This window comes from Oncorhynchus tshawytscha, linkage group LG03 (assembly GCF_018296145.1).
Source record: "Oncorhynchus tshawytscha isolate Ot180627B linkage group LG03, Otsh_v2.0, whole genome shotgun sequence".
Taxonomy (NCBI): domain Eukaryota; kingdom Metazoa; phylum Chordata; class Actinopteri; order Salmoniformes; family Salmonidae; genus Oncorhynchus; species Oncorhynchus tshawytscha.
The window spans coordinates 31,305,330-31,333,077 of record NC_056431.1 but is presented as its reverse complement, the minus strand read 5'-3'; the positions used below and the strand labels follow the sequence as shown (position 1 = coordinate 31,333,077).

The 27,748-nt window shown below is 46.7% G+C and overlaps 2 protein-coding genes across 8 annotated transcripts; both read left to right on the top strand.

Moving 5' to 3' along the window:
- Positions 1–372: 372 nt before the first annotated feature.
- LOC112234455 (AT-rich interactive domain-containing protein 1A) lies at positions 373–21,535 on the top strand. 7 transcript variants are annotated; one of them, XM_024402636.2, is made up of 20 exons: positions 373–1,176; positions 6,404–6,622; positions 6,766–7,368; positions 7,572–7,706; positions 8,402–8,642; positions 8,956–9,045; positions 9,370–9,543; positions 10,404–10,749; positions 12,441–12,586; positions 13,114–13,220; positions 13,483–13,698; positions 13,956–14,160; positions 15,123–15,252; positions 15,427–15,614; positions 15,706–15,865; positions 16,089–16,214; positions 16,441–16,558; positions 16,714–17,584; positions 17,777–17,907; positions 18,366–21,535. In XM_024402636.2, exons 1-20 carry the CDS (start codon positions 1,147–1,149, stop codon positions 20,274–20,276), a joined length of 6,147 nt encoding a protein of 2,048 aa, XP_024258404.1. In that variant the 5' UTR covers positions 373–1,146; the 3' UTR covers positions 20,277–21,535. The 7 variants fall into 7 exon arrangements, with proteins under 7 accessions (XP_024258404.1, XP_024258388.1, XP_024258371.1 ...); XM_024402620.2 differs by lacking the exon at positions 373–1,176 and adding an exon at positions 1,196–2,983 and having other exon boundaries at positions 7,572–7,679; XM_024402603.2 differs by lacking the exon at positions 373–1,176 and adding an exon at positions 1,196–2,983.
- Positions 21,536–22,041: 506 nt separating this feature from the next.
- On the top strand, positions 22,042–24,508 carry pigv (phosphatidylinositol glycan anchor biosynthesis, class V). Its single transcript, XM_042314373.1, has 3 exons — positions 22,042–22,389; positions 22,536–23,702; positions 23,869–24,508. Exons 1-3 carry the CDS (start codon positions 22,327–22,329, stop codon positions 24,157–24,159), a joined length of 1,521 nt encoding a protein of 506 aa, XP_042170307.1. The 5' UTR covers positions 22,042–22,326; the 3' UTR covers positions 24,160–24,508.
- Positions 24,509–27,748: the final 3,240 nt, after the last annotated feature.

The window sequence follows — 27,748 nt, the reverse complement described above, 5'->3', positions numbered from 1 at the left end:
GAAACGTACAGTTGATCCATCCCCACTGTGCCCTTTGGTGTGGGAAACTCGACCACATAATCCTTAAGATAACCTGGTGCTGCTGGTGGTTGAGGATGAAGCCTTCTTTGTTTCTTTAGTCTTAGCTCCTGGATTTTTTTTATTTGTTCCAATACCTTTCCCTCAGCTGCTCTTTCCTCCTCTCTTCTTCCTTCCAGTGGAGACAATTCTTCCTTCTCCATTTCCTTTTCACCTGTCTTTGGTTCAGTCATTATCCGGCTCGAAGTACCATTGAAAGATTAGTGAAATCTGTGTGGGTAGCTGGACAGGTAGGATGACTGACAGTGAAGGTGAACACGGGTCAGGTGACAGAGGAATGGATGAGACTGAGGCAGGAATTCCTTTAATCAAAAAGTGGTATATTTACTGAGTAGGCTGTGCTGCATAACAAATGAAACAGAATAACAAGTATCCAATCAAATTCATAATCACCAAGATCAAATCATAACAATCATTCATTAACATAATCAGGGAATTCAGCAATCCAGTTAATTAAGAAGTCAATAGGAATCATCCTTGAGTCATTTAAGCTCGTAACTATTTATCATAATCATGAGAAGAATAATACAAACAGTGATTGGTTATTCAATATATAATCCCCATTAGTTTGATATCAGAATCGATCAGTTCAGCAAACAATGACGTTTCATATTTCACCCTTTCAAGTGTCTTCATATGTACATGTAATTTCATTACATATTAACCATATATCGGTGGCATAATTGGCCTGTGATGATCCGTAGGGCCGTGATCATTGCCCATTCACATTACACAATAGGTTTGAAGTGTGAAGCAGGGGGACTGTAGATTAACCTCACATTGATCAGAATATGGTTTAAATGCCAATTAATTACCCAATTACCCCCCCTCCCCCTTAACAGGAAGCAGGCACCTGATGATTGACTGGTCATGTTTCATGATTTGGAAGTGTGAATAATAACTTTTAGATACATTGTTGTACATTGTTTCATTATGATGTATCCACGTTCAATTAATATCCTTTGGTTGAAAGACTCCTGCTCTGGGCCAGGACTGAGGGGGTAGCATTTCACCAGTGTCGATGTGTCATCGTGTGCGGAGTGCATACTATGTGATGAGGTCGCCAGAATGAATGAGGAAGTGAAACAAAAAAATAAGGTAGTCACACAAATCAGCTACAATCTGGTCATGTTAGCATGTTCTAAATATCAAAACCAAGTTTGGGGGCTAAAATTGATATTAGCTCAGAATTTTAGAGGGAAAAATTTGCCAGAACGAGACTACTAATGCACCCTCATACGAATTCGCTACCCACCCCCTCTCGGTCTGTCTCTCTTTCCTAACGGCAGCCGCGCTAGCAGAAACACTCCTCTTGTGAGTGTGGGGGATGGGCAGTGAACACAGCTTTCTCAGCCGCCAACATTGAACTACGCTGGCCAGCCTTGACCTTGCCCTGAGAAGGAGGGGAATCACACTCATATCAATAGTTACTCAGAGTCAAATGTAAAACACATTTTTATTAGTATTTTGGATCTTGTACTTTGAGTGTATCACAATTTGGCCTGTCGCATGTTGAATTGTTCAAAAACAGTCGATAGAATGGAACAAAGCAGCAATTAATGTTTTTAGAATCGTTGCATTTAAAACCCAAAAATCACGTTATGAATGCAACCACACTTGTGCCCTTATGCAATGTAAAAATGAACGAATCCACTCCGTGTTCCCACCTAGCTCCAATCCGTACTTTACTTCTGTCTGTACGGCTTAGTAAAATGGCTGTATCTCGCCGAGCCTCGTGCTGGTTCGCTCCGTTCCTTGCCTCTATTCTCGCTCACTAATAGAACCCCCGGAATATATGTCTGTTTATGCATCCTTGAGGTTTATTATTACTTGTCCAATTATTTTCACATCGGAATCAGGAGACAAAACCGGATTCGGTCCGGAGAAAGGGGTGGGAATGAGTCGGGACAAGGATAAATGGTTATAAACAATTATTTATATTCAATGCTAGCGTTTGATTGTGACTGACTCGCCGAGAGAGGGGGGTATTATGGCCGCTCAGGTCGCCAGCGCCGCCACTCTCAACACAAGCCCGCCTTCCGAACTAAAGAAACCGGATCGAGACCCACATGAGGATTCTATACTGGGGGAAAAGCAGCTGGAAAACAAGCAGCCGGGATTAGAGCGCGGATCTCCGGTCCGGGGGGATCTGCAGGACGGGGCCGATGTTGGAAATGCAGGGGGAGGAGGGGAACCTGAGATGAAGAACGGGAACGGGAACCCTTCCAGGACTAATAATAATCAGAATGATTCCATTGGATCCGAGGGGAATAACCATCCTGGGATGGTACACCACCATGGGTCTGGTTTTCCTCCACCTTCTTATGGATACAGTCAACACTACGGCCGGGCCCCTTTTCATCAACATGGCGGACAACAAAGCCCTGGCATGGCAGCTGCTGCAGGTCCAGCCGTGCCGTCGAGTAATATGATGGACCCATATCAACCCAATTCGCACGACCATGGCTTTTCTAACCACCAGTTTAACAATTACAATCCATTCCCGAACAGAACTCCCTATTCTGGCCAAGGATACGGCATGAACCCCTCACGTAATACCCAGGCTCCGGCAGCTGGGGGACAGCCAGCTAACGTTAAGCAGCAACCAGCAGGAGGACCCACAGCAATGGCTGCATCTTACAACAACCAGAGATATAATATGGGGAATCCACAGCCAACGTCTACCCCAACCCTCAACCAGCTCCTAACCTCTCCAAGCTCCACTCGTATATATCCAAATTACCCATCTAGTGAATATAGTAATCAGGAAGGCGCTAGTAAGGGACCAACAGACACGGGCAGTAGCGGTCAGTATGGAGGGGGGAATCCGGGTTGGCAACAAAGGACCCATCATCCGCCGCCTATGAGCCCTGGAAGTACAGGGCAACCCCTAGGTAGAAGCCAGGTAAAGGCCCATGTTCCACCGAATCTTTATTGCTGTACATTTGGTGTAATCTTATGTATGTAGTTCATAAACGTAGCAGGCCAGCCATTGTTGCTAGCCAGTTCGCTTGCAAAGACACTCTAAAATGGCTGCCTCTCGTTTTTCCAACACCACCTCATTAAACAGTATTTATTTAATTTGTATGAAATGTATCACTTGCAGGCAACTGTTCTTCGGTAATCCTCCTTATGAAATCTAACTTCGAACGTTCAGAAAATGGAGGCCCGAATCTCGAAAGAGGTGAAAAAGCTCTAAAGGCCAATATTCATGACTCTGACTTGTTTCTCGGCAGGGCGGTATATAAACGTAATTAAAGTTATTCCATAATATGGGTATTTCGTATAGTTTGTACTGGTAACGTCGGTCGTTTCCGATTACAATTTAATGCTTATGAATAGACTATACATTTTTATGTCGGCAAGTCTGTTTCGATCATTATGGAAATTGTGACGGAAATGCACAACACTTGCAAGCCCAGACCACTGATGTTGTCTAGACTCAAGTGTTCGTGTGTGTTTGAAAGTGATTTGAAGTGGACTGCACACGTAACTAAATGATGTAAAATGCTACATGTTAATCAACACACACTGGCCTATTAATTTATGAAACCGTGTCATTTGGCGTCTCTGTTGCCAGGAACTGCTTCCCTCACCGCATTCTTTTTGTAAACATGGGCCTAGTGATTTGTGTGACTGACTGCAGATTGCTTTTCTCTGGGATTTGAATTGTGGAGGTAAAAATCATGCTGTCAAACCCAGTTGACAGTTGGTCTTGGTTTGACATGCTAGCTGAGATCTGATTGGCTCCTCACCCTGTGCTCTTGGCCATTTATAATTGCATATGCTGTAAAGCAACAACAGTTCCTGATAAGTGCACACCCCCACATTGCACAAATCCTTGATTGCTCATACTCATACTCATACACATTTTTGGCAATTTCTCTAAATTACTATTTTGCAATCATCTGTTTCCCACATCTGTTGAATTACTATATTCATTAACAACCGCAACCAACATTGCAAATAGAAGAGTTTGCGGAACTCTGTATTCTACATGTATAAGTACGGAACCGTATTTGCACCATCCTATAAAGAAAGGCAGATGAAAATGGCCATAGTATCTTTACCCTCATTGTTAAGCACGCACTATCTCCTCTTATTTTGGATCAAAGTAAAATGACGATGTAAATCACCCAAGTTAATAATTTATTATACTGTCATTTTAAATCGTTTTTGTATCTGCACCATGCGTTTTATAAGCTACAAATCTGAAACTAAGCAATTTTTTTTAGTGGTGTACAGTCGTTGCCAGATGAGCAATCCATCACAAACAATCCATATCACAAAGATGTAAACATTTATCACAATAACAATTTGAAGGACCATAAGACCATGTGGGTGTGATATGAATTTGCTAAATTAACATGATTTGACAAGTTCAGGTTGCACAGACTCTATTTTGACAGGGTTTTTCACATTTGGAAGCAACTGAATTTGACCCATGCAGGCCAGGGTTTCCCAAACTCGGTCCTGGGGCACCCCTGTGTGCATGCCTTAGCCCTTGCACTACACAGCTGATTTCAAATAATCAGCTTGATGGTGAGTTGGTTATTTGAATCAGCTGTGTAGAGCTTGGGCAAAAACCAAAACATCCATCCAGGGGGGGCCCTAGGACCAAGTTTGGGAAACCCTTATGTAGGCTACAACAAGAACTTGCTGCAGTACCTGAGAACACAATCTGGAGCAATCATATTTGGGTGTGATCACTGTAAATATAATGGAAAGCTGAAATCTGCTCTGACGACCTATCTACCCAAGAATATCGCACAGACCTAACCAACTGTCATGAAATGTATGTACATGCTTCGAGACTACAGTGTGGCCTTTCTGATGTATGCCCAGCTATCTTTGCTTACATGCCATAGCTCACTAGCATATTAAAGCAGTAGTACTCATGCACCTTTACCTTTCCCTAACAAACTTCTACCTGACAATGTTTTGGTCATCAATAGGATCTTTGTTACGTTGGTGATGGTAATGCATACCAATGTTAACGTGTTAGGGAGACATCATCCACTATGTCCCATTTGATGGGTTCACCTATCAATGACATACAGATGTATTTCTGAGGCAAGGTTAGGTCTACATCCTGTGGCATTGCTGTATGTTGACCCTGCATAGCGAGGTGAACATGAGCTGTGTGTGTGTGTGTGAGAGACATGAGTAGCTGCTGTATCTCATGTGCCACTCTGTCTCTCTGTGTGTGACTAAGAATTCCTTCTAACCCCCCTTGGCCAATCACAGAAACAGTCCAGTTGCCTCTCCCCCACCTAGGGAGTCTCCACTCTGTCTTATGCAGATTAGCCATGTGCTGCTTTTATTTATTTCAATTAATTATCTGGAAGCTGGGAAATGTCAAGAAAGGCTTTTTGCCCTTCATTTCTAAAGGTCTTTGTTTAGCAGTGACGTGCCAGAACTGCTCAAGTCTCAGAGCAGTGTGCATTGACAAGGGTACAGATAAAGAAACAAAGCCCATAAGAATCCACTGTGGTAAATTTAATTCTCATGTTTTCATTAGCTTGTCCATTTGTTGTTATTAACGTTATAGACATGGAATATTTTGACAACCCTTGTTTAGGTTGTTTTGAGTTGAGCAAGATAAACTGATAGGCCTAAGGGTTAGCGATTTACAGCGATTTGAAATTATAATATTGAGATGGTGGCCGGGAGATTTAAGAAAACTTTCTCCATTGAGAGGATACCTTACTCATAGTTAGTTGTGTTTACATCATAACACAGTATATTGAGTAGGCTACTTCTCCTTCCATTTATGATGTCATTCATTCAGAGCCAGAATTGCCCCCCAGAAGGGAAACTGGCTTGCAAGCCATACAGGACCACAGCTGGGATGTGTTTAAGATTGGGCAGACTGCCCTCCATTTGAGATGAGAGAGATATATTTATGTATTTATAGCTCTGACTTCTGTAAATATGGCACAAAAAAGGTAAAAGTCCGGTTAATGACCATGGGAAATGTGAAGGGGAAAAAAACTCCTCATTCCCTTTGCTCTAGTAATGCTCTCACGTGTTCTATGGAGTTCCCCTTTGTCATGTTTTTAGTTTTTGTGCCTATCTGGATGAGAAAATGCATACCTATAGCTCCTGCTGTGTTGGGAAGCTTGAAATGTGTGAGTTGGCTTGCATGTGAGACCCCTGCTAGATAATTAAAGTGCCTATAAACTATAGTATAGTCATCTGCCTGTATCCAAGTCTTTTGTGATCTATGGTACATACGGTCAACCGCACTTCTCAGTATTCTTTTTAATAGTGTTCATGTTATGCAGTGTTGTTCATGTATTTCATCTTTGTTTCTGCTCCACAGCCCCCAGGTGCAATGGATCCGATGGCTAAGTTGAGAGGCCAGCCGTACGGAGGGGGCAGTCCATACTCCCAACAACCTGGACAGGGGCCACCCCCAGGAGCCCAGCAGGGTCACTCATACCCGGGCCAAGGCTACGGTCCTCTTGGCTCCCAGAGATATCCGGTGGTCATGCAGGGCCGCACCCCTGGGGCTATGGGGGGCATGCAGTACGGGCAGCAGGTCAGTGGTGTCATAAAGCTGAATTATTCCTACATTCTCTCACACCGGAATCAGCCCTCCTCTTCACACACTACTATATGGCTTGCTTGTCATATGCCTAATCTTTTTCGTGTTTTCTAACTTTCGTCTGTATTTGTGTATAGATGCCGTCTTATGGGCAGCAGGGACCAGGAGGCTATGGGCCTCAGGGCCAAGGGCCCTACTACGGCCAACAGGGCCAGGCTTTACACCCAGGCCAGCAGCAAGGGCCCTACCCCCAGGCACCTCTGGGACAGCAGGGTGGTCAGACACCCTACCCTCAGCAGTCCCACCCTCCCCAGACGTCAGCCTCACATGCCCAGGGTGGGCCACCCTATCCGCAGCCCCACATGCCCCCCCAGGGCCCGCAGCCAGGTCCATCCCAAGGGCCCCCGCCGTCTCAGCCGCCCTACTCCCAGGGCCCAGCCCAGGCTCAGTCTGGTCAGCCTCCTTACCCCCAGCAGCAGGGGCCTCCCAGCCAGCCTCCACAGCAGGCCAGCTCCCAGGTCCCAGCAGGGTCACAGCCCCAGCTTAGCTATCCACCCACGCAGGGCCCACAGCAGCTCCCCACACAGCAGCAGCAGCAGCAACCCCAAACACCCTCTCAACCCCCTCAGCAACCACCAGGTCACAGCCAGCATCCACAGGGCCAGCCTGCATCCTACTCCCAGAATCCTCCACAGCAACAGCAGTCACCTTACCAACGCTTCCCTCCTCCACCACAGCAGGTACAACTGAGTTTGGTGTGTATGTGTGCGTGCAATTTATTTATGATTGAGGTACCTTTGATATCGTCATTGAACGTGCAGTACCGGTTGCCATACTTGCTCACCAGATGGAAGGCATTGGTATTGTCACTGTACATTCTCATGTGCACATATATGTGTACGTGAATGCCCTTCAATACTGATTGTCTCGTTCTCTCCCCCAGGAGATATCCCAGGACTCGTTCAGTTCCCAGTCTAGCGCCCCTCCCTCCAACCAGCCCAAAAGTGTCTCGGAGGACGTCAGCATGCAAGGCCAGCCGTCCAGCCTACCGGTGAGTCCTCACCCAACCTGTGCAAAGGTATACTATACATCTATAAATCATTATTACATTGTTCTAAAATCATAATGCATTGAAACATGTTTGCATGATTCCGTTTGACCCATTTTAGACTTAACATAGTAAAACCGTTGTGTGTGCTGTTGTGGTTAATTAATGCTACCCCTGTTTATTGTGTATCATTTGAGTGTGTGTGTCTGTAGATGTCATTGGGCATGCGTAGAGTGTTTTGTGGACTTGCAGAAATGTTGTCTGTGAGATGAATATTAGTACATTTGAGCAGAGCTCCGGCCTGGATAAAACGAGAGCAAAAGTGATGGCGCACACGCCTAGCGTGTGTGTGAGAGCGTGTATCAGATTCACATGGCAGAGTTACGGCACGCTGAGTCGGCACACGTCCACTGTAACCGTGACAACCCCCTGCTCTAATATGCCCTCTCTTTTCCTCGACAAGATCAATAACGACAACTGTGTGTGTGTGTCACATGTCTCCAAACCTAATAAAGTGTGCTGTCATGCTTTCTAAAACGGAGAAGATTGTGTTCTGTTGTGCTAGTAGACAGAGCTACAGGAAATACATGGAGTCGTTATCAAGACGTTTCACTGCTAACTGTACAGTCAGCTATTAGCTGTCGTGTCGATTCCATCAGGCCGGCATATTTCCACAGTGTCTCCTCACCATAGGCCCCGCTGTCTCCTGTCTTGCGTGTCTGCAGGATCTCTCAGGCTCCATCGATGACCTGCCCACGGGCACGGATGGCGCTCTGAGTCCTGGCGTGAGCACTTCAGGTGTGTCAAGCAGCCAGGGCGAGCAGAGCAACCTGGCCCAGTCGCCCTTCTCGCCCCACACCTCTCCCCACCTGCCAGGCATCCGAGGGCCCTCACCGTCACCTGCCGGCTCCCCCGCCAGTGCCACCACCTCCCGCACGGGGCCCCTCTCACCCGCCACAATGCCAGGTGAACACATGTACACTTTTGCGCACACATACATGGGTTTTTCTGACATGTATTAGGACACATGCCATTTGTTATACATATACACTATGACAACAAAATGAACATAGATTGAAACAATGGAGCTACTGCAGCCAAACACCTTTTAAAACTGTATGATGCTTGGCTGCAGTAGCTCCACTGTTTCAATCTATGGGCATTTTGTTGGATTAACAATATTTAAGGGACACTTAAGTTAACTAAGTAGTGACATTAGTGGCCTTGTTCCTACTTAGACTTGTTATTTACGTACTGAGACGACCCTTCTGTTGTTTAGGGACCCAGATGCCCCCTAGACCATCGAGTGTGCAGTCTGACGGGAGTCTGCACCCCGCCATGAGCCAGTCTCCCATGGCCCAGGAGAGAGGTGAGTTCACCCTGACTGAGAATCCCCTCACACAGTACTACTCTGCTCTGCAGGGACCACTGACAGTGCTGTTTTAAAGAAACTTTGGTTGCACTTTATTTTATGGTACCACTGGTATTTACCTGGTACTTTAATTGAAAATTGTGTTGTAAACATGGGTACTTTCTGGTACTTCAAATAACATTACATGTAATTGCCATTTTACCATGTAAAATAAGTAAATACTGGCTAATTTCTGTACCAAAGCCCTCTGATGTGTTTTATGTGAGATTTCCAGTGTTGGAGGATTAACATCTTTCACTCTCTCTTCTCTGACCCTGCCAGGGTTCGTACAGAGAAACCCCCAGATGCCCCCATACGGTTCACCACAGTCTGCCTCTCCCCTGTCACCCCGACAGTCCTCTGGAGGCCAGATGCACCCTGGGATGGGACCTTATCAGCAGCAGAACAACTCCATGGGGGGCTATGGACCTCAGGGTGGGCAGTATGGCCCACAAGGTAAGTTCTGTGGGTTACACTGTGCAACAAAGGAGAGGGGCTGGTGGCAATTAGTTAAAGGAACCTTTGGTTTAGATTTGCTTAAATAGAAGTGAGTTCTATTCGATGTTAAAATTTCCAAATTTGAAACACTTGAAAAAGAACAACTCAGTTGATATACCAAATAGACTTTTAATCATTTTGATCTTTAACATTTTGGTTATCCTCTGACTGCCAATTTATAAATGCATCCCACTTAATTATCTCACTATCCTTTGAAGTTGCTTCTTGTTTGTTCCCCCAGCCAAATCCATGGAATATGTATTCTTGCCTCATAGGAATTCCATCCTATCAGCTCATCCCTCCCTCTTTGAGCCTAGTGCAGCTATTTTTAGCCATGGAGAACAGTCAGCTGACATAGCAGAGCCCCCCCTGTCAGTAGAGCTGCCACTGTGATGGCAGGCTCATTAGCTCAGTGTGCACAGCGCCACTGCCAGCTCAGTATAGTGCCTTGCACAACTTCAACAGACATTAGCAGTCTCTCAGGCTCCATCGTATCATTACGTTTAGGGGGGGATTCTGACTACGAGGCATTCAGTCATAATCCCACAGATGGTAGCTTCGCACCATTGGCTCCTCAGCCAAGCACATACACCAAATGTCTGAACCTGTGGTTCCTCTCGTACTGAGCAGGATTACTATTGCAACAACACATCATCAGTAGGGTACACCTTTCACAATAGAACCCCAAGTTGATTCAATATTTAGTTTGTTGTTTTGCACTTATAACTAGTCTTCCCAATGTCATCTGAGCAGTGTTTTATTTATTTATTTATTTTGCACACAGTTTTTACACACAGTTTTTGTTAATTCTATTACAGGTTACCCCCGGCAACCTGGATACAACAACATGCCCAATGCAAACTACCCTGGCCCTGGCATGGGCAACCCCATGAACCCTGGCCCTGGCATGGGCATACCCATAAACCCCATGTCTGGGCAAGGGGGGCTGCCGTACGCAGGCATCCCCCCTGGTAGAATGCCTGCGGGCCAGATGGGAGTGCGTCCCTATGGCCCTAACATGGGGCCCAACATGCCACCCAATATGAGTAACATGCCACCTCAGGTGGGCTCAGGGATGTGCCCTCCCCCCGGCCTCAACCGGAAGGCCCAGGAGGCTGCAGCTGTAGTCATGCAACACGCTGCTACCAACTCCATACACAGCAGGTACACTATACTCTTTACTAACCCATATTACACATGTACGGTGCATTTGGAAAGTATTCAGCCCCCTTGACTTCTTCCACATTTGGTTACGTTACAGCCTTACATGCTGACCAGACCAGCTGTTGATTTTGTCCAGCCACACTAGACGCGATCAGCAGGTTGAAAATCAAAACAAACTCTGAACCAACAATATTAATTTGGAGACAGGTCGAAAGCATTGAACATTTAAGGCAATTTAGCTAGCTACCTTGCTCTTGCTTGCTCATTTGTCCTGGGATATAAACATTGGGTTGTTATTTTAGGTTGGATGGGGAGTGTCGCTGCACAGCTATTTTCCGGTTTCACCAGAGATGTTCGATCGGGTTCAAGTCCGGGCTTTGGTTGGGCCACTCAAGGACATTCAGAGACCTGTCCCGAAGCCACGCCTGCTTTGTCTTGGCTGTGTGCTTAGGGTTGTTGTCCTGTTGGAAGATGAACCTTTGTTTGAGGTCCTGAGTGCTCTGGAGAAGGTTTTCATCAAGGATCTATCTGTACTTTGCTCCGTTCATCTTTCCCTTGATCCTGACTAGCCTCCCAGTCCCTGCCGCTGAAAAACGTCCCCACAGCATGATTCTTCCACCACCATGCTTCCCCGTAGTGATGATGCAAGGTTTCTTCCAGACGTGGCGCTTGGCATTCAGGCCAAAGAGTTTAATCTTGGTTTCATCAGACCAGAGAATCTTGTTTCTCATGGTCTGAGAGTCCTTTAGGTGCATTTTGGCAAACTCCAAGAGGGCTCTCGTGCCTTTTACTGAGAAGTGTCTTCTGTCTGGCCACTGTACCATAAATGCCTGATCGGTGGAGTGCTGCAGAGATGGTTGTCCTTCTGGAACTCTTAAGCCCTATCAGAGTGACCATTGGGTTCTTGGTCACCTCCCTGACCAAGGCCATTCTCCCCCGATTGTTCAGTTTGACCGGGCTGCAAACTCTAGGAATAGTCTTGGTGGTTCCAAACTTCTTTAATTTAAGAATTATGGAGGCCACTGTGTTCTCGGGGACCTTCAATGCTGCAGACTTTTTTTGGTACCCTTCACCAGATCTGTGCCTCGACACAATCCTGTCTCAGAGCTCTATCGACAATTCGTTCGACCTCATGGCTTGGTTTTTGCTTTGACATGCACTGTGGGACCTTATATTTATATCATTGTTAATGTGTTGTGTATGCCTTATCTGGTCCTAACTAGTAGATTTTCCTCTACTTTGAAGGTCCAGTGAAGGCAGTGAGAGGAGTGATTAGAGCAACAGGAAATAAACAAAGGAGAGAGCAGATGAGATGAGGACAGACTTACTGAAAGGTAGACAGGCAGAGGCAGAAGAGATGTTATCCAGCACCTGTCACTACGAGGAATACCTGGCTCTCACATTACATCCAAACATGAAATGCATTGGAGAATTCAGATGCAGGTTCAGCATATTTTCCCTCTCTTTAGTCTTCACAGGTGTACAAAGTCACTAGACATTTTCATATCAAGAACTCAAAACAATTCCCCCTTGCAATGGCACTCATAACTCACTCTTTCTTATTTAGTGATATTGTTGCATAAATGATTGATTGTTTTTCAGCATAAGAGATTAATTTCTCAGCAGGAGAGGAATGTTTTTCACTGATATCATGCTACATGCTAAAAGTATGGTTGTCCCTCATTGTTCAGGATGCCTGGCTACCCCAACATGTCCCCTGGCATGATGGGTTCTGGCACCCCCTATGGCCCTCCCATGAACAACATGCCTGGCATGATGAACACGCAGGGCGGCCCACCTTTCCCTATGGGGCCCAACATGGTCAATAACTCCAGTGGTGAGTACTGTAGTCCAATACTGTTGCTCCATGGTGCCCCGGGTATTTCTGATATGGCAGGATGACTTTGGTTGGGACGGTGGTCAGTGGAATAGGTTTGCATTGGGGTGGCTAGTAAGGCCTGATGCAATTTGTCTGCAGTGTTTTTACAATATACTTTTTTTCCATCTGAAGGTTCTAGCATAGATGGATAGTGCGGTAGCGAAGTATGAGTTTTCCAAAACAAATATTGTTTTAGTGCAGTGGTTGTTAATCTAAGTCACACTTCAGGAAGGTTTTGCATTGGTTTCACCAGAGCACTTCAAATCCTGTTTGAAGGTAACGTTGGTCAATGAACAATGGCCGCAGTATGAATAAGTTCTACAGGGGAAACTTTGTTGTTCGTCTGTATTCCTCTGAAATTAGAATACAAAAAAGTGTCAACAGCCTCTGTTCGTTCAGCAATTGTTTGGTGTATGTCCTGATCCCGAGAATTGTTGTTCAAAAGCCGAACAGTGCTCAACCCCACAATGTACCCTTGTACCTAGGTTTGGTCCCCAGTCCAGAGTTTGGTATGGATGGGAAAATGAACCAGGGCCAGAAGATGAACAACAAAGTGGACGGAACACCGAAAGCAGAACCGACTAAATCCAAGGTGATAAGATAATGGCTTTGTCTGTCCACTTGGGACAATTTTGTTTAAGGGCTTGTGTGTACGTTAAAAGAAACTACGTTATAAACCATATTGTTTGTAAACTGTTAACACACGTGTTACGATCATACTTTTGACTTTATTCCATGGTTATTACAGTTGCCATTGAGCTAGCTACTAAAGGGAAATAAGACCAATGGGTTTACCCAAGCCTTTCCCTCATGACGGCTCTCTTGACGTCCTGTGTTCTCTTGACGCCTTGCAGAAGTCAAGCTCTTCCACGACGACCAACGAGAAGATCACGCGTCTGTATGAGCTGGGCCCCGAACTGGAGAGGAAGATGTGGGTGGACCGCTACCTGGGCTTTATCGAGGAGAAAGCCATGGGCATGACCAATCTGCCTGCTGTTGGCCGCAAGCCCCTAGACCTCTTCAGACTCTACGTCTCGGTCAAGGAGATTGGAGGCTTCGCACAGGTCAGTGTAGGTTTGTGCTGTACTATGCATGCATACACTGTAGTGTGTTTGATCTATGTGTTTCCCTATTGAGGTGCCCTCTTGGCCAGGTTTCCCTTATAAGAGGTCTTCTGACCTCAATGGGAATTCCTGGATAAATATTGGTTCAATAAATAAGTATAACACATGCACAAACACACCATGCACAATCTCTTGGTTCTTATTTGCTCCATCCCCCTTCTAGTCCCTGTTTTAATGTCCCGGTTTTAATGCTCTATGTGCAGGTGAACAAGAACAAGAAGTGGCGGGAGCTGTCCACCAACCTGAACGTTGGCACGTCGAGCAGCGCTGCCAGCTCCCTGAAGAAGCAGTACATCCAGTGTCTGTACGCCTTCGAGTGCAAGATCGAACGCGGGGAGGACCCCCCTCCTGAGATCATCACTGACAACAAGAAGGCCAACCAGGCCAAGGTCCAGCCACCCTCCCCAGGTCAGTGCCAGACGGTTATCCACACTATGCTGGGTCGTAATTATTAGGCATCAAACGAAAGAAAGCGGACTGAACCTGGTTGGGACTACCTGGTCTTGTCCAATATGAAAAGCTAATTTTCGTTGCAAAATTATTTTTTTGTTGATTTGAACAGGGAGTCCCATTGAGACCAAGATCTCTTTCACAAGGGAGACCTGCATACACATCATTTACAAAATACATATTTTTGTAAAAAATAACAATCACATTCGTCAGCAAAGAGATCCCCAATCAACATTTTGAACTGCCTGAGAGGCACCAGAACATCCAGTTGTAGGGAACTCTGTTCCATACATGGGGTGCAAAGAAAATAAAAGCAGATTTACCTAACTCTGAGGAGACTGAAGAGATTTCCAGAGTTAGCCATCCTCGAGACCCGGTATGGTTAACTCATACTTATTATTCGTTATTAACAAAGTTAGGTACGGCGGGAGTTTTTGTTAGAACTTTATAAATAAAAAGAAAGCACTGAATCGACCTACTTGAATTCGAAGAGGGCCAGCTGACTTTCTGGTGAAGAATGAACCTGATGCCATAATAAAATTAAGTGCCCTATGTTAAATGCATCTAACGGCTTTAATGAATTGGCAGCTGTTTTCATATAGATAATGTTGCCACAGTCTAGTATCGGTAGAAATGTAAATTGAATGACCTGTATAATTAAGCAGTAAGGCCCGAGAAGGTGTGAATATACCACGGTCAAGGGCTATTTTTAGGCACGACGCAACACGTAGCCTTAGTATATTGGCCATATCCCACAAACCCCCAAGGTGCCTTATTGATATTATAAACTGGTTTCCAATGTTATTTGACCAGTAAATAGTAATCATTGTCATACTTTCAGACAATCAGCATTCAGGGCTCAAACCACCCGATGAAAGTCAACTCTCTCTAACTGAAATTCCCCTCTTTTGTTCCGGTAGCTGGGTCAGGTTCTCTCCAGGGCCCTCAGACCCCCCAGTCCACCAGCAGCTCCATGGCCGAGGGCAGCGACCTCAAGCCCCCCACACCCGCCTCCACCCCACACCCCACCCAGATGCCACCCGGGGCCAGGTGAGTTGCAGCGCTTCAATCTCATCCTCTTTGAGTTATCAATTGCATTCAGGAGATTAAATTCTTCAATTGGAATTTTCATTTACTTATTGAATTTAAATGTAATTCACCCCAATTTTGCTATCCGCTTTGATAAACCCCTATTTACTCCCTAAACGTCCCTCTATCTTTTAGGAGCAATGTGGCGCTGCAGGACCCATTTGCTGACAGTAGTGACCCTGCTTTCCCCAGAAGGAACTCCATGACCCCTAACTCTGGCTACCAGTCTGGCATGAGCACCCCAGAGATGCCAGGTCGCATGGGTCCAGGGCCCTACGAGGGTCCAGGGCCTAACAAAGACCCCTTTGGTGCCATGCGGAAAGGTGCGTAGAAGAGGCTACAAGAAAGATCCCTAGAAACTGATGGTGCTGGGAAGTTGGGTCCCTTGCTGACGGAGTGTGTATTTCTTTCCAGTTGGGGAGCAGTTCTTGCCTGCCAGTCAGGGTCCTAACAGTGGGATGGCTGAACAGCAACAGTTTAACCGTGGGCCTCCTCCAGGTGCTATGGGGAACATGTCGATGGCTCAGAGACAACAGTACGGACCAGGACCTTACGGACAAGGCTACGAAAGGAGGTAAGACCCTACACACGCTTAGATTGTAGAAATACAATTACTGTAAAGAACATCCACATTCAAGTCAATGTGTCTATGATTGGTAGACTGGAGGCCATATTGAGTATAATTCTATTTCTATACATTCTATACCATCTTTGACTGCGAATAAGTCTGCTCATTTCCTTTTTTTTATGGAAATGATTTGTGCTAAGTGTAGTCAACCAAACTTGTTGTTTACCAGGCCAGAGCAGGGGATGGGCCCAGAGGGCAGCATGGGATCTGGTGCTCCGCAGCCAAACCTGATGCCTGTCAACTCCGACACGGGGATGTACTCGCCAAACCGCTACCCACCACAGCAGCAGCCACGGTAAGTTCACCACCCAGCACCACTCTCTCTCAGGAGAGGTCTGGCACAAACTTGTTCAGACACCATGCACTGACTGTCTCAGCATTTATAGTCTTGCAATATTGTAAAGATTGGGTTGTTTTTCAGAGGGTTTATTGGCACTCTAGCAGTATACTGTAGCAATATTAGGTACATAGGCACTCGGCTTATTTGGAATGTCTTGTTGATGCATTGTGGTTGTTTACAGGAATGATTCCTATGGTAATCAATATCCTGGCCATGGTACTCCCCCTGGTGGTTCCTATCCCAATCAACAGCCAGGAATGTACCCACAGCAACAACAGGTGATGGCTCTAACCCACTGTGTAAGCACTGGAAATCAAACTGTAATGTTGTAACCACTAGACATGTGTTATCACCCCAAAAAGTAGTACTTACTGTATAGATGAGTAATAGCCATCAATATTCATCTGATGCAATGTAATGACACTGCCTAACTAAGCGTATTTGCTCAATGCAGAACTACAAGCGTCCCGTGGAAGGGGGCTACCCACCAGCGAAGCGTCACGAGGGGGAGATGTACAGTGCCCCCTTCAGTGCAGGGCTGCAGCAGCAGCAGCAACAACAACCGCAGCAGCAGCCAGGGGTGGCTTCTGCACCCCCTGCTGGCCAGCCAGAGATGTACCAACCCCAGTACAGCAGCGGCTCCTTCACCGGCACTGACCGCCGCCTGCCTGGTCCCCAGGGCCAGTTCCCCTTCCCCTTCAACAGAGAGCGCATGCAGGCCGCCACGGGGCCCAACGCCCAGCCCTCCATGCCCCCTCAGATTATGCAGCCAAGCCCTGACGGACCCCCAGGTGGCGTGTGGCAGGGCCGCGGGGAGATTAACTATCCCGGCAACTACCCCAACCGGCAGGGTGGCCCCCCAGGGGGCCCAGCCCAGGGACCTGGCCAACCCGGCATGAACCGCGGTTCGGAGGAAATGTCATCAGAGCAGCGCATGAACCACGAGGGCCAATGGGGGCCAGGTCAGATGGGCCCTCGGCAGCCCCCCTACGGCCCTGGAGGGACGGGCCCGCCCATGACCCGCACCCTACAGTCCAACTACCAATCCGCTCAGGCCATGCAGAACCACATTCCACAGGTGTCCAGTCCCTCCCCCATGCCCCGCGGGGGCCCCATGGAGAGCCGGACGTCGCCCAGTAAATCTCCCTACATGCACAGTGGCATCAAGATGCAAAAGGCAGGGCCCCCGGTTCCTGCCTCTCACATAGTGCCCCAGTCTGTGCAGTCCCCTCTGATCCGTAGAGACACGCCCTTTCCCCCAGGCTCAGTGGAGGCCACCCACCCCATCCTAAAACCACGCCGATGCCTCACAACGAAAGATATCGGTATGGCTATCCCATCCCACAACTCCAGCCACAATCAATGTTATTATACATGGATTATACAGTATTTAGGGATCACATTAGGACATTACAAAGATAGGTTGCTTCGGCTTACTATGAACTTGTTTGTATTGTGTGGTCCATCAGTACTGTGAAGGGTATCAGCTTGAGTTAAAATACTGTGTATCTCCATAGGGACCCCAGAGGCTTGGAGGGTGATGATGTCCCTAAAGTCTGGCCTGTTGGCTGAGAGCACGTGGGCCCTCGACACCATCAACATCCTCCTGTATGACGACAACAGCATCTCCACCTTCAACCTCAATTCGGTGAGCTAACAAGACAGGTAGCCTAGCGGGTTGAGGTTTTGGCCAGTAACCAAAAGGTCGCAAGTTCGAATCCCGAGCCGACAAGGTGAAAAATCTGACGGTGCTAAAACCTAATTTTGCCAGACCCTAGATGTGACCCCACTCTCTGAGGGTGTCTTGGGGAGAGTCTGCTATACAAAACACATTTATACACATGTGCATGTGTAAATAGGACAAATATAAGCACCCACTAAATTATTATTACTACACTGGCCACAATGTTGGATAAAGGTTTTAATAAAAACCCTACATGGTAAACCTATCGAATCAGAACTGTAATATTTTCTGATTTAGGGCTTTTTATTTTTACATTTATCCTTTCACAAATTTATTAAATTTGACCTATTCCCAAACCCTTTTCCAGATTTTCTGTCATGCACATCATATCATACAATACAAACTATTGATCTTCTCCTCAGCTGCCTGGCCTGCTGGAGCTGGTGGTGGAGTACTTCCGGCGCTGCCTCATCGAGATCTTTGGGATCTTGCGCGAGTACGAGGTGGGCGATCCCGGCCAGAGGACTCTACTGGACCCTGACGCCCTGAAAAGAGACTGGAGCTGCATGGAAGATGAGGAACCAGGGGTGGAGGACATGAAGGTAGAAGGAGAGGATGATGATGAGGAGGAAGAAGTGGTGGTGCAGCGTTCAAAACAGCCGGCCGGGACGACAATTGATGGACAGGCTCAGGTGAAGCAAGAGGATGAGCAAGAGTCGTGCTCAGAATGGGACACTCTGAAAGAGAAGGATGCTGAAGATAAGGAGAAGAGCTGCTCTACCTTTGAGCAGCCCAGCTCTTCATCGGACCCACCTGGCCTGGGCCCGGCTACCCCCCAGGAGAGACCCAAACAGGCTAGCAAGTTCGACAAGCTCCCCCTGAAGATGGTACGGAAGAAGGACCCGTTTCCAGCAGGCAGGGCAACCCAGAGAGGAAAAGTGCAGGAGTTTGACAGTGGGCTGCTCCACTGGCGTGCCGGCGGCGGAGACAGCACGGAACACATCCAGACCCACTTTGAGAGGAGGGAGGAATTCCTGGTCCCACGAGAACGAGTGCTGGTCGTCCCCACAGCCAAGAGGAAAAGGCCAGAACCAGAGAAGGTGGGGGACAAGGACAATGCTATCCCCACAGAGAAATACAAACAGAAGAGGGAGAGGGATCAGAGGCCCTCCCAGCCATCATCCACAGAGAAGGCCTCAACAACAACCGACGGTAAGGAGGGGAAGTCCGAGCACTCGGACGCTGAGACAGAGGAAATGTCACAGTCCGAAGAGCCCCAGAGCCAGCAGGAGCACAACAAATCGAGCGGACCCACTCGTCAGCAAGTCCCCCAGCGTGTGGTGGAGGACGAGCCTCACAGCAAGGACGAGGGCCCACTGGTTACACTGGCCAACTGGCAGGATGCTCTGGCCCGCCGCTGTGTCTGCGTCTCCAACATCGTGCGCAGCCTCTCCTTCGTGCCTGGCAACGACCAGGAGATGTCCAAACACCCTGGCCTCATGCTGCTGCTGGGTCGCCTAGTGCTGCTGCACCACCGCCACCCTGAGAGGAAACAGGCCCCGCTCACCTACGAGAAGGAGGAGGAGTCTGATGACTGTCTTGGCCAGAGGGACGAATGGTGGTGGGACTGCCTGTCGCTGTTGAGGGAGAACTGCCTGGTCACTCTGGCCAACATCTCTGGCCAGCTGGACCTCTCCATCTACCCCGAGAGCATCTGCCTTCCTCTGCTGGACGGCCTCCTCCACTGGGCTGTGTGCCCCTCGGCTGAGGCCCAGGACCCCTTCCCCACGTTGGGGCCACACAGCGCAATGTCCCCCCAGAGACTGGTCTTGGAGACCCTCAGCAAGCTGAGCATCCAAGACAACAATGTGGACCTGGTCCTGGCCACGCCGCCGTTGGGTCGTTTAGAGAAGCTGTATGGGACCTTGGTGCGGCTGGTTGGGGAGAGAAAGGTGGCCGTCTGCAGGGAGATGTCGGTGGTGTTGCTGGCCAACCTGGCCCAGGGAGACAGCATGGCAGCGCGCGCCATTGCCGTGCAGAAGGGAAGCGTGGGAAACCTCCTGGGCTTCTTGGAGGACAGCCTGGCGGCCACCCAGCTACAGCAGAGCCAGAGCTCTCTGCTGCATCTGCAGGGGATGCACTTTGAGCCCACCAGTAATGACATGATGCGGCGGGCGGCCCGGGCCCTGCACGCCTTGGCCAAGGTGGAGGAGAACCACTCAGAGTTCACACTCTACGAGTCACGCCTCCTCGACCTCTCCGTGTCACCTCTCATGAACTCTGTGGTGTCTCACGTCATCTGCGATGTACTCTTTCTGATTGGCCAGTCATGACAGCTGTAGGGAGCTTTGGCTCCACCTCCTCTTGGTTTCTTCCCCCCTCACCCCCTGGTTACAACATGGCTTGTATGTGTGTAGGGGGAAGGGAAAGTTCAAGTGACTGTTTTTTAATTTATGCAAACCCTTCAGATTCCACTGTCTGAGCCCCCTTTCGCTGTTCTCACTCAAGGAGAAGGGACGTCACAAAGCTACACTGGTGGATTTACAAACCAGACACTCCACAAACTGTCACAACTTATAACATTAATGCCAACTAGATGACAGAGTGGAGAACCTGGGTTTAGGAGTGTTCCACATGTTGTTGTTTTTTTTTTTTTTTTGGGGTGTATTTTTAATAAAGATAAATAGCTGAAAAACAAACTGTAACCAAAGTTGCTGTCTCGTTTACAGGAAATTTTGGGATAATGTGTGTCCCTCGAGAGCACAGTGAGTGAGTCAGACTGGTTCATGTTTGGAGGTAGTGCAGACTGAGGAACAGCCTGATCTGATGGCATAGTTGCTGTAATTGGATGCTTACCAGTCAGCCTACCACTCAGTAGGCTGTTGAGACACCTTCGCTGGGGAGGCCTGTGCAGTAGATTGTAGGGCATTTTCTCTACCGTACTGCTCGAGTGTCAGGCATTCTGTAAAAAAGTTTCATACAGAAAAACGTTGCCAATGCAGCTCTACTAGAGTTAAAGGTCATTTTAGTTTTGACGTTAAAAGCTAAAAAGGCCTTCCCCAAAGTACCGAGAACCTACTACAACACCCTTACCTCCTCTCTTTAGTCCTTGATTGTATGAATTTACCCTTGTAAAATAAATCACCTCTTAGGATTGGTTTTCAACTTCAGATGCAGCTTTGCTGTGGTGTATATATATGATATTGTACATTACACTTCCTTTCTGTGTCTGTCTCTGTGTCACTATTCCCACTCATTTTGTTGATGAGGAATGGAAGGTGACCCATGAGTTTGGTTCCTGTCATCCAGTCCCTGCTGATAGACCCTCTCACTCCACGGCTCCATAGTACGGCAGACTCAGATCAAATCTGTTATCTCCTGGTACAACAAAAAAAACTCTAGATGAAGAAACACACTTAACAATTCATTTCTCCAGGATTTTGCATATTTGTATTTCAAACTATGTAGCTAAAAACATGTAAATTCCTCCTTTTCCTTTTTTTTGCTCAATGAATATCATTCAGTATGAAATCTTTATACTATATGTTCCACGTGGTAAGAATAAATGTACATTAAATCTTCATAAAATGTTTGGTTTTGTTCCGTTGGACTTGGTGTCTTTCTCAGATGTACAATTTATTAAAAAGCAGTTTGTCTTTCACAATTTTTCTACAATCCCTGGCTGGCCCTGTGAAAGTACTGGGTGTGCATGTTTGTTTGTTTTGTTTTGTTTTTAGCCCAGTACTAGAACATTTGATTTAACTAATAGTCAAGCTTGATAAACTGAATCAGGTTATTATGTTAGAACTGGGCTGGGATAAAATCCTGCACACTGGTGTGCAATCCCCTTTGTCTCAGCTTCCTAGTTTCTAGGATTTGAATCAAGACAAACTAGTCGATTGTAAGATACATCTATAATTTATATGGTATCGTAATTAGTATATTTGTGAAAGGTCATAAGTTATTGTAGTATTTCATTATGCAATAATGATAATTGATCATTCAAAGCAAATAGTATTCCCCTCTTAACAGCTGGAGACGATCTTTTTCACTAACTTTTATTTTGAAATAAAGAAAATTCCACCGGAAGTAAAAATTTAGCGGACCAACCAGTTCCAACAATAGAACATGAAGGTTTCTGACCTTAATGTCTATGGTTCTGACCTGGCTCCTCTAATCAAAAGGTAAAGATACGTGTAACGTTTCATTTTTTTTTAAAGCAAAAAATAGACCGTGTGTAAATGAATGTCAACGTTTCGTCCCATTTGCCACCGTCTATTTCGAGTTTGTAGAGGCTGAAAATCGTGTTGCCTTCGTACCATCCACACCAAGCTAGCTTGCGCTAGATATTGTTATGGGAAAGGCTGTTCATTGTAATGACAGATGGACGTGAAGACGGTTCTGCAATTCGCCGCCACCACAAGAGGCTTGTCACTACTAATACAGGTCAGTAATAATATTGTATTTATTTACAATAGTTGCTGGTTAACTAAAACATGACGTCCACAGACTGAAGGACTTGGATGTTAATCGATTTGAAAAGTGTCATTAGTGTGTGCTTGTGTCTCATGTTTGCTATGCCTCCCTTTCAGGCTCTCCTAAATGCTGCAATCCCAGATCACGAAGCTGATGCATTCACTCCTCCACGTGCAGAGGAGCCTCGGCTTCTGGACCCTGCAGTGCAATGGTTTCTAGGGGGCCTTTCCCACTGGGATGCAGAGCATTTCCTCTTCATTGCTGAGAGGGGTTACCTGTATGAGCACAACTACGCCTTCTTCCCCCTGTTCCCTGTCATACTGCGGGGGCTTGCAGAGACTATACTACGGCCCCTCAGTGGCTGTCTTACACTGCGTGGACGCCTGCTACTGGCTGTTGCCTTGGGTAACAGCGCCCTCTTCCTGCTGAGTGTGGTAGCACTGTATGGACTCGGCCGTGTGGTGCTGCAGGATCGCCGTCTTGCTCTAGTCTCAAGTTTACTCTACTGTCTCACCCCTGCCAATGTCTTCATGACTGCTGGTTACTCAGAGAGCCTGTTTGCTGCATTGACCTTCGGTGGCCTCTTTCTCCTTGAGAGAGGATACACCTTCAGAGCCTGTCTGGCTCTGAGTATAGCTACTGCTGCGAGAGCCAATGGACTTGTTAATGTAGGATTCTTGCTGTATCTGCCCCTGCAACAGGCCCTGTCCAAGATCTGGGGACTGCGTAAGGACAATAACAGGCACAACAAATGCCTCCACTACACCTGGATCGTCGCACGTCTCCTGTTCACGGCTGCATTGGGCACAGCGGTTATTGCGCTCCCCTTCTTGGTCTTCCAGTACTATGGGTACAGGGTGTTCTGTACACCCTCCCTCTCCTTGGAGCAGGTTTCCCCTGCCCTCATCCAGCTTGCTGAGGATAAAGGCTACAGGGTCCCTGACGAAAACGCACCCCCACCCCTCTGGTGCCTGCGACCCCTCCCCTTGCTCTACTCTCATATCCAGGATGTGTATTGGGATGTGGGCTTCCTGCGCTACTTCCAGCTTAAGCAGATACCCAACTTCCTGCTGGCACTGCCCATGGCAACTCTGGGCATGGCGGCAGCTTACATGTACTATAGGGCTAACCCAACCAGGTGTCTGAGATTGGGGCTGTGGGACGGAGGGGCAAATAAACAGCCAGACAAACCCACACCTGGATTTTACAGCCCCAGGGTGTTTTTGTATGTGGTGCATGCTACAATGCTCCTGGGATTTGGAACATTCTGCATGCATGTGCAGGTAAGGAAGGAATTAGTGGAAAATGTTTATGTAAGGGGATTTTAACAGGTCTAGTGGGGGAACAACAGTTACAATGTTAAACAAATTGCTGTGTTTGAAGATTTTTATGAAATACAGGCAGCTCGTCTAGTCCATTAATGTTATTCTCTTTTACTGATTTCTCCAGGTTTTGACCCGGTTTCTGTCTTCCTCCTCCCCTGTACCTTTCTGGATCAGTGCCCACCTGCTCTTACTCTACGAGCCTCTCCTTCAGCGAAGGTCACCACCCACATACAATAAGGGGCAGCAGCGGGGGACACCTAGGACTGTCTTCTTGTACTTACCCCAAAACCCCATTGTTCATCTACTGTCCCGCTGGAAGACATGCTCTATTCCCACACAATGGATTCTAGGGTACTTCATCTCCTATTGGCTCATGGGCCTGGCACTGCACTGTAACTTCTTACCATGGACTTGACCTGACACTTTCTACTGAAGATCTGATGTGTGCACAAAATACTATTTGAGGGCAATAATAATAGCTCTGAAGCGTCTCATTTTCTGCCTGCTTCATAAATAGACAGTTCCGTTTTGAGATCGCAACTGGCTACTCCCCTCTGTTAGTGTTCGGCAATAAAGTTCAAGCGTTTTATTTGCACTCATCTAATTTTCAGAAAATTGTATATTTTTAATATTTCTTTAACAAGAAAAACATTGGATTGATTCGTAATCCAGCATTGATGCACTGATTATATCAAATTGTCTCTGAAAATGTACAGAGTGCAGCTTGTGCATGTGTTTGTTTACTAAAGAGATACTGTAATAAAGCATTGCTGTGATTTTTAAATTAACAATTCAAATAGTATGCGTCACAAATAATTAGCGTTTGTTGATAGATTCTGCTTGCAGCATTTCAACCATTGATTTCAGCACCACCGACAGCAAGCCTTTCTAGTTGAAACACCTAGAAAGTTAAGATCTTAACTAAATGAAGCTAGCGAGCTTGCTGTATTTTATACAGACCGTGCATGCTACTGTAGCTGACCTGATAAAACTTGCATCATTACTCTAGAACATTACTAGCAAATGACATTGAAACTTGAAAGGTGAGCAGTGCACATAATTATCGAGCGTCTAAAAACAGATGGTCTAAACTCAAAGGTGAGTGTGAATGTATTGTTTTGAATTATGACCCAACCGAAGCCGCGCAGGCGGGTTGTCTACTTTGACGCCTAGCTCAATTAGAACGTGTTTGCGTATTTGCGTTGGCGCTGGTAGTCACAAAACAAATGTCATTCACTTTTTTTCAAGCTTATTTGAATTGGAAGTGGTAGCTGTCTGATGAGTATGCAGGCCATGGAAGAACTGGGACATGGGGCCGTGCCTTATCTTGCTGATACATGAGGTGATGCCTCAGGACCTCGTCACGGTATCTCTGTGCCGTCAATAAAATGCAGTTGTATTCATTGTCCGTAGCTTAAGCCTTCCCATACCATATCCCCAATGCCACCATGGGGCACTCTGTTCACAACGTTGACATCAGCAAACTGCTTGCCCACACGATGCCATACTGGGATTCATCCATGAAGAGCGTACTTCTCCAGCGTGCCAGTGGCCTTCCCACTGGTCAGTTATGACGCCAAACTGGAGCTTCCCTGAGATGGTTTCTGACAGTTTGTGCAGAAATTGTTCGGTTGTGCAAACCCACACTTTCATCAGCTGTCTGGGTGATCCCGCAGGTGAAGAAGCAGGATGTGGAGGTCCTGGGGTGGCATCGTTACACGTAGTCTGCGGTTGTGAGGCCGGTTAAGCGCCCTGCCAAATTCTCTAAAACGACATTATGGTAGAGAAATAGGCTCTATGCATTATACCGCCTCCAACGTTCTAATTTACTTCCGATCGGGTTTATGACTTCTGGAGCGAGTTCTGCTATTGATTTTATCATTAGCTTACTAGCTATCGTCAATGCATTTCTGACAGAAATAGTTCGCAATGACTACATTTAAATTACAGCCCCGCGAAGGAGGTGTTAATGAACATTGTTCAGTGCCTCTGTGTTCAGTTTCTTCCAAATGTAATGGTATTGTGAGCTTCCATCGTTTCCCGGTCGATGTAGAGCTCAGAAAAAGGTGGTTGGTGGCAGTACGTCGTGACAACTTTGCTGTCACCAAACACACAATGGTGTGTAGTACACATTTCGTTCGAAAGTGACTTTGTTGAGGGAAAAATGGGGGGAGGCGACGACACCTAAAAGAGGTGTTGTTCCTACTGTCTTCGCGTGAAACTGGCACATTCAAAAGAGACCTGGTGTTTGGGGGCACATTCAGAGCGGGGTGTTGCGAGAACAAGCGGTCTTTTGTTAGATAACAGGAGCCAGGTGCGAGATAACGGTATGAGCGCATGGATGTTCTTCGCAGCAACAGTTACATCTATCAACAGAAGCGCCAAGAGGCGGGGACCCGCATGAGCGCCTGCAATAAATAAACTGAGCAAGTTTAAACCACGCCCAGCCTCTACTGTGATAGGCCAACAGACGGGTTGGAACTGTCTATCACAGTATAAAGAATACTGTTTACATACATCTTGTCAGTTCTCCGTTTGCCCTGCGAGGTGGGACAGAGAGCCCGTATATACGAAAATTGCATTTACCACTTATTGCTTGGCTAATAAAAAATACATAGTATAAAATCGGTGACTAATTGTCATATTTATCCTGATACCAGATTCGAATTGACGCAAATCTAACAGCTTTAATTAGACAATGAGTGACAGGGGTGGGGGGAAAGAAATCAAGTAAACACAGAATAGCCAGAATGCAAGATTGAATACAATGTTAGAGATGTGTAATTGATTAACTGAACTGTTGAACATTTGCTGATTTTTTTTAATTTTTTTAACAAATCTATTCTACTGTAGATTTCTTCACAAGAACATCACTACTTATTTTTCATAAAACCACTAAACTTGGCACCCATGCAGGGGATCCATTCAGGTGCGAAAGACACTTCTGCAAGTAGTGGTAAAAATACAAGTGGTCAACCACCTCTCATAGTTTTTGAAACCTGTAGATCTTTATATATCCTTTCAACTAGGATGTCCTCCTGTGCACAGCTGACAGAGTCACACCAGCTACAACCTGTGAGAAGGATTTGACCTTGCACCTGCCAGTAGTAAGCATGAGATCTCTTCAACTTCAGCTCTCCATTCTGTATCTTCAGGTAAGGGCCGTCAACATAACTTGGTACATTTGGGCACTTGACCTCTAAGAGTCCAAAGTTTGGTCTCACACTGGGATCAAATATGATTCCATCTGGAGAGGATCCTAACCATGGAGCATCTGGGTGCACTACGAAGCCACACGGAAAGATGTTAACATTCTTCAGTGTGCAGTACTCCTGTACAGCCACTGGCTCCATGGCTAGCCCCCTTCACCTCCATGGTCTGCATACCAGATCCCTTGAACATCCGCTCAGCTAGGTGGTCAGCTGAGGTGTCTCCCTGGACATGGCAATCCTCTCGGAAATGAGAGGATGATAATTCTTATTTTCCTGAGCTGATGCCATTCTGGGCTGCTGCTCTGCTCCCTTGTAGCAACCTCAACTTTGTGTGACATCTCGTAGGTTGTCTCTAATGCCTTGAGGTGTAACTGCTCCTGATGGCTTCAGTAAGCACACTGGGAAGCCTGAAGCCTGTAGCCATCTAATGGAAGTATTGGTGGAGAAGTGGCATTGGCAATCTTCACAATTTAACAGGTCTTTGGCTGTGGAAGCTGATAGGACAGAACACTGCCGGCTTGCACTGGCCCAAAGGCAGACTCAACCAACCATTTGGTCAGCTGACATTTCCATTGTTGTCACGAGGGGCAGTAAAGTGGAGAAAAGTTGGCATACGTTTCTGAGACGCGGAGAAGGTCCATGTCAGGCATGTATCCATTGAGTGCTTTGTAGAGAGAACTTCTGCAAAACATTTTAAAACCTTAACATCATGTTGGAGAGATTACTATGACAAAGACTCATGTAACTTTTACAGAAACAGCACAAGCCCGAAAGTTCAAATAAAATGAATTA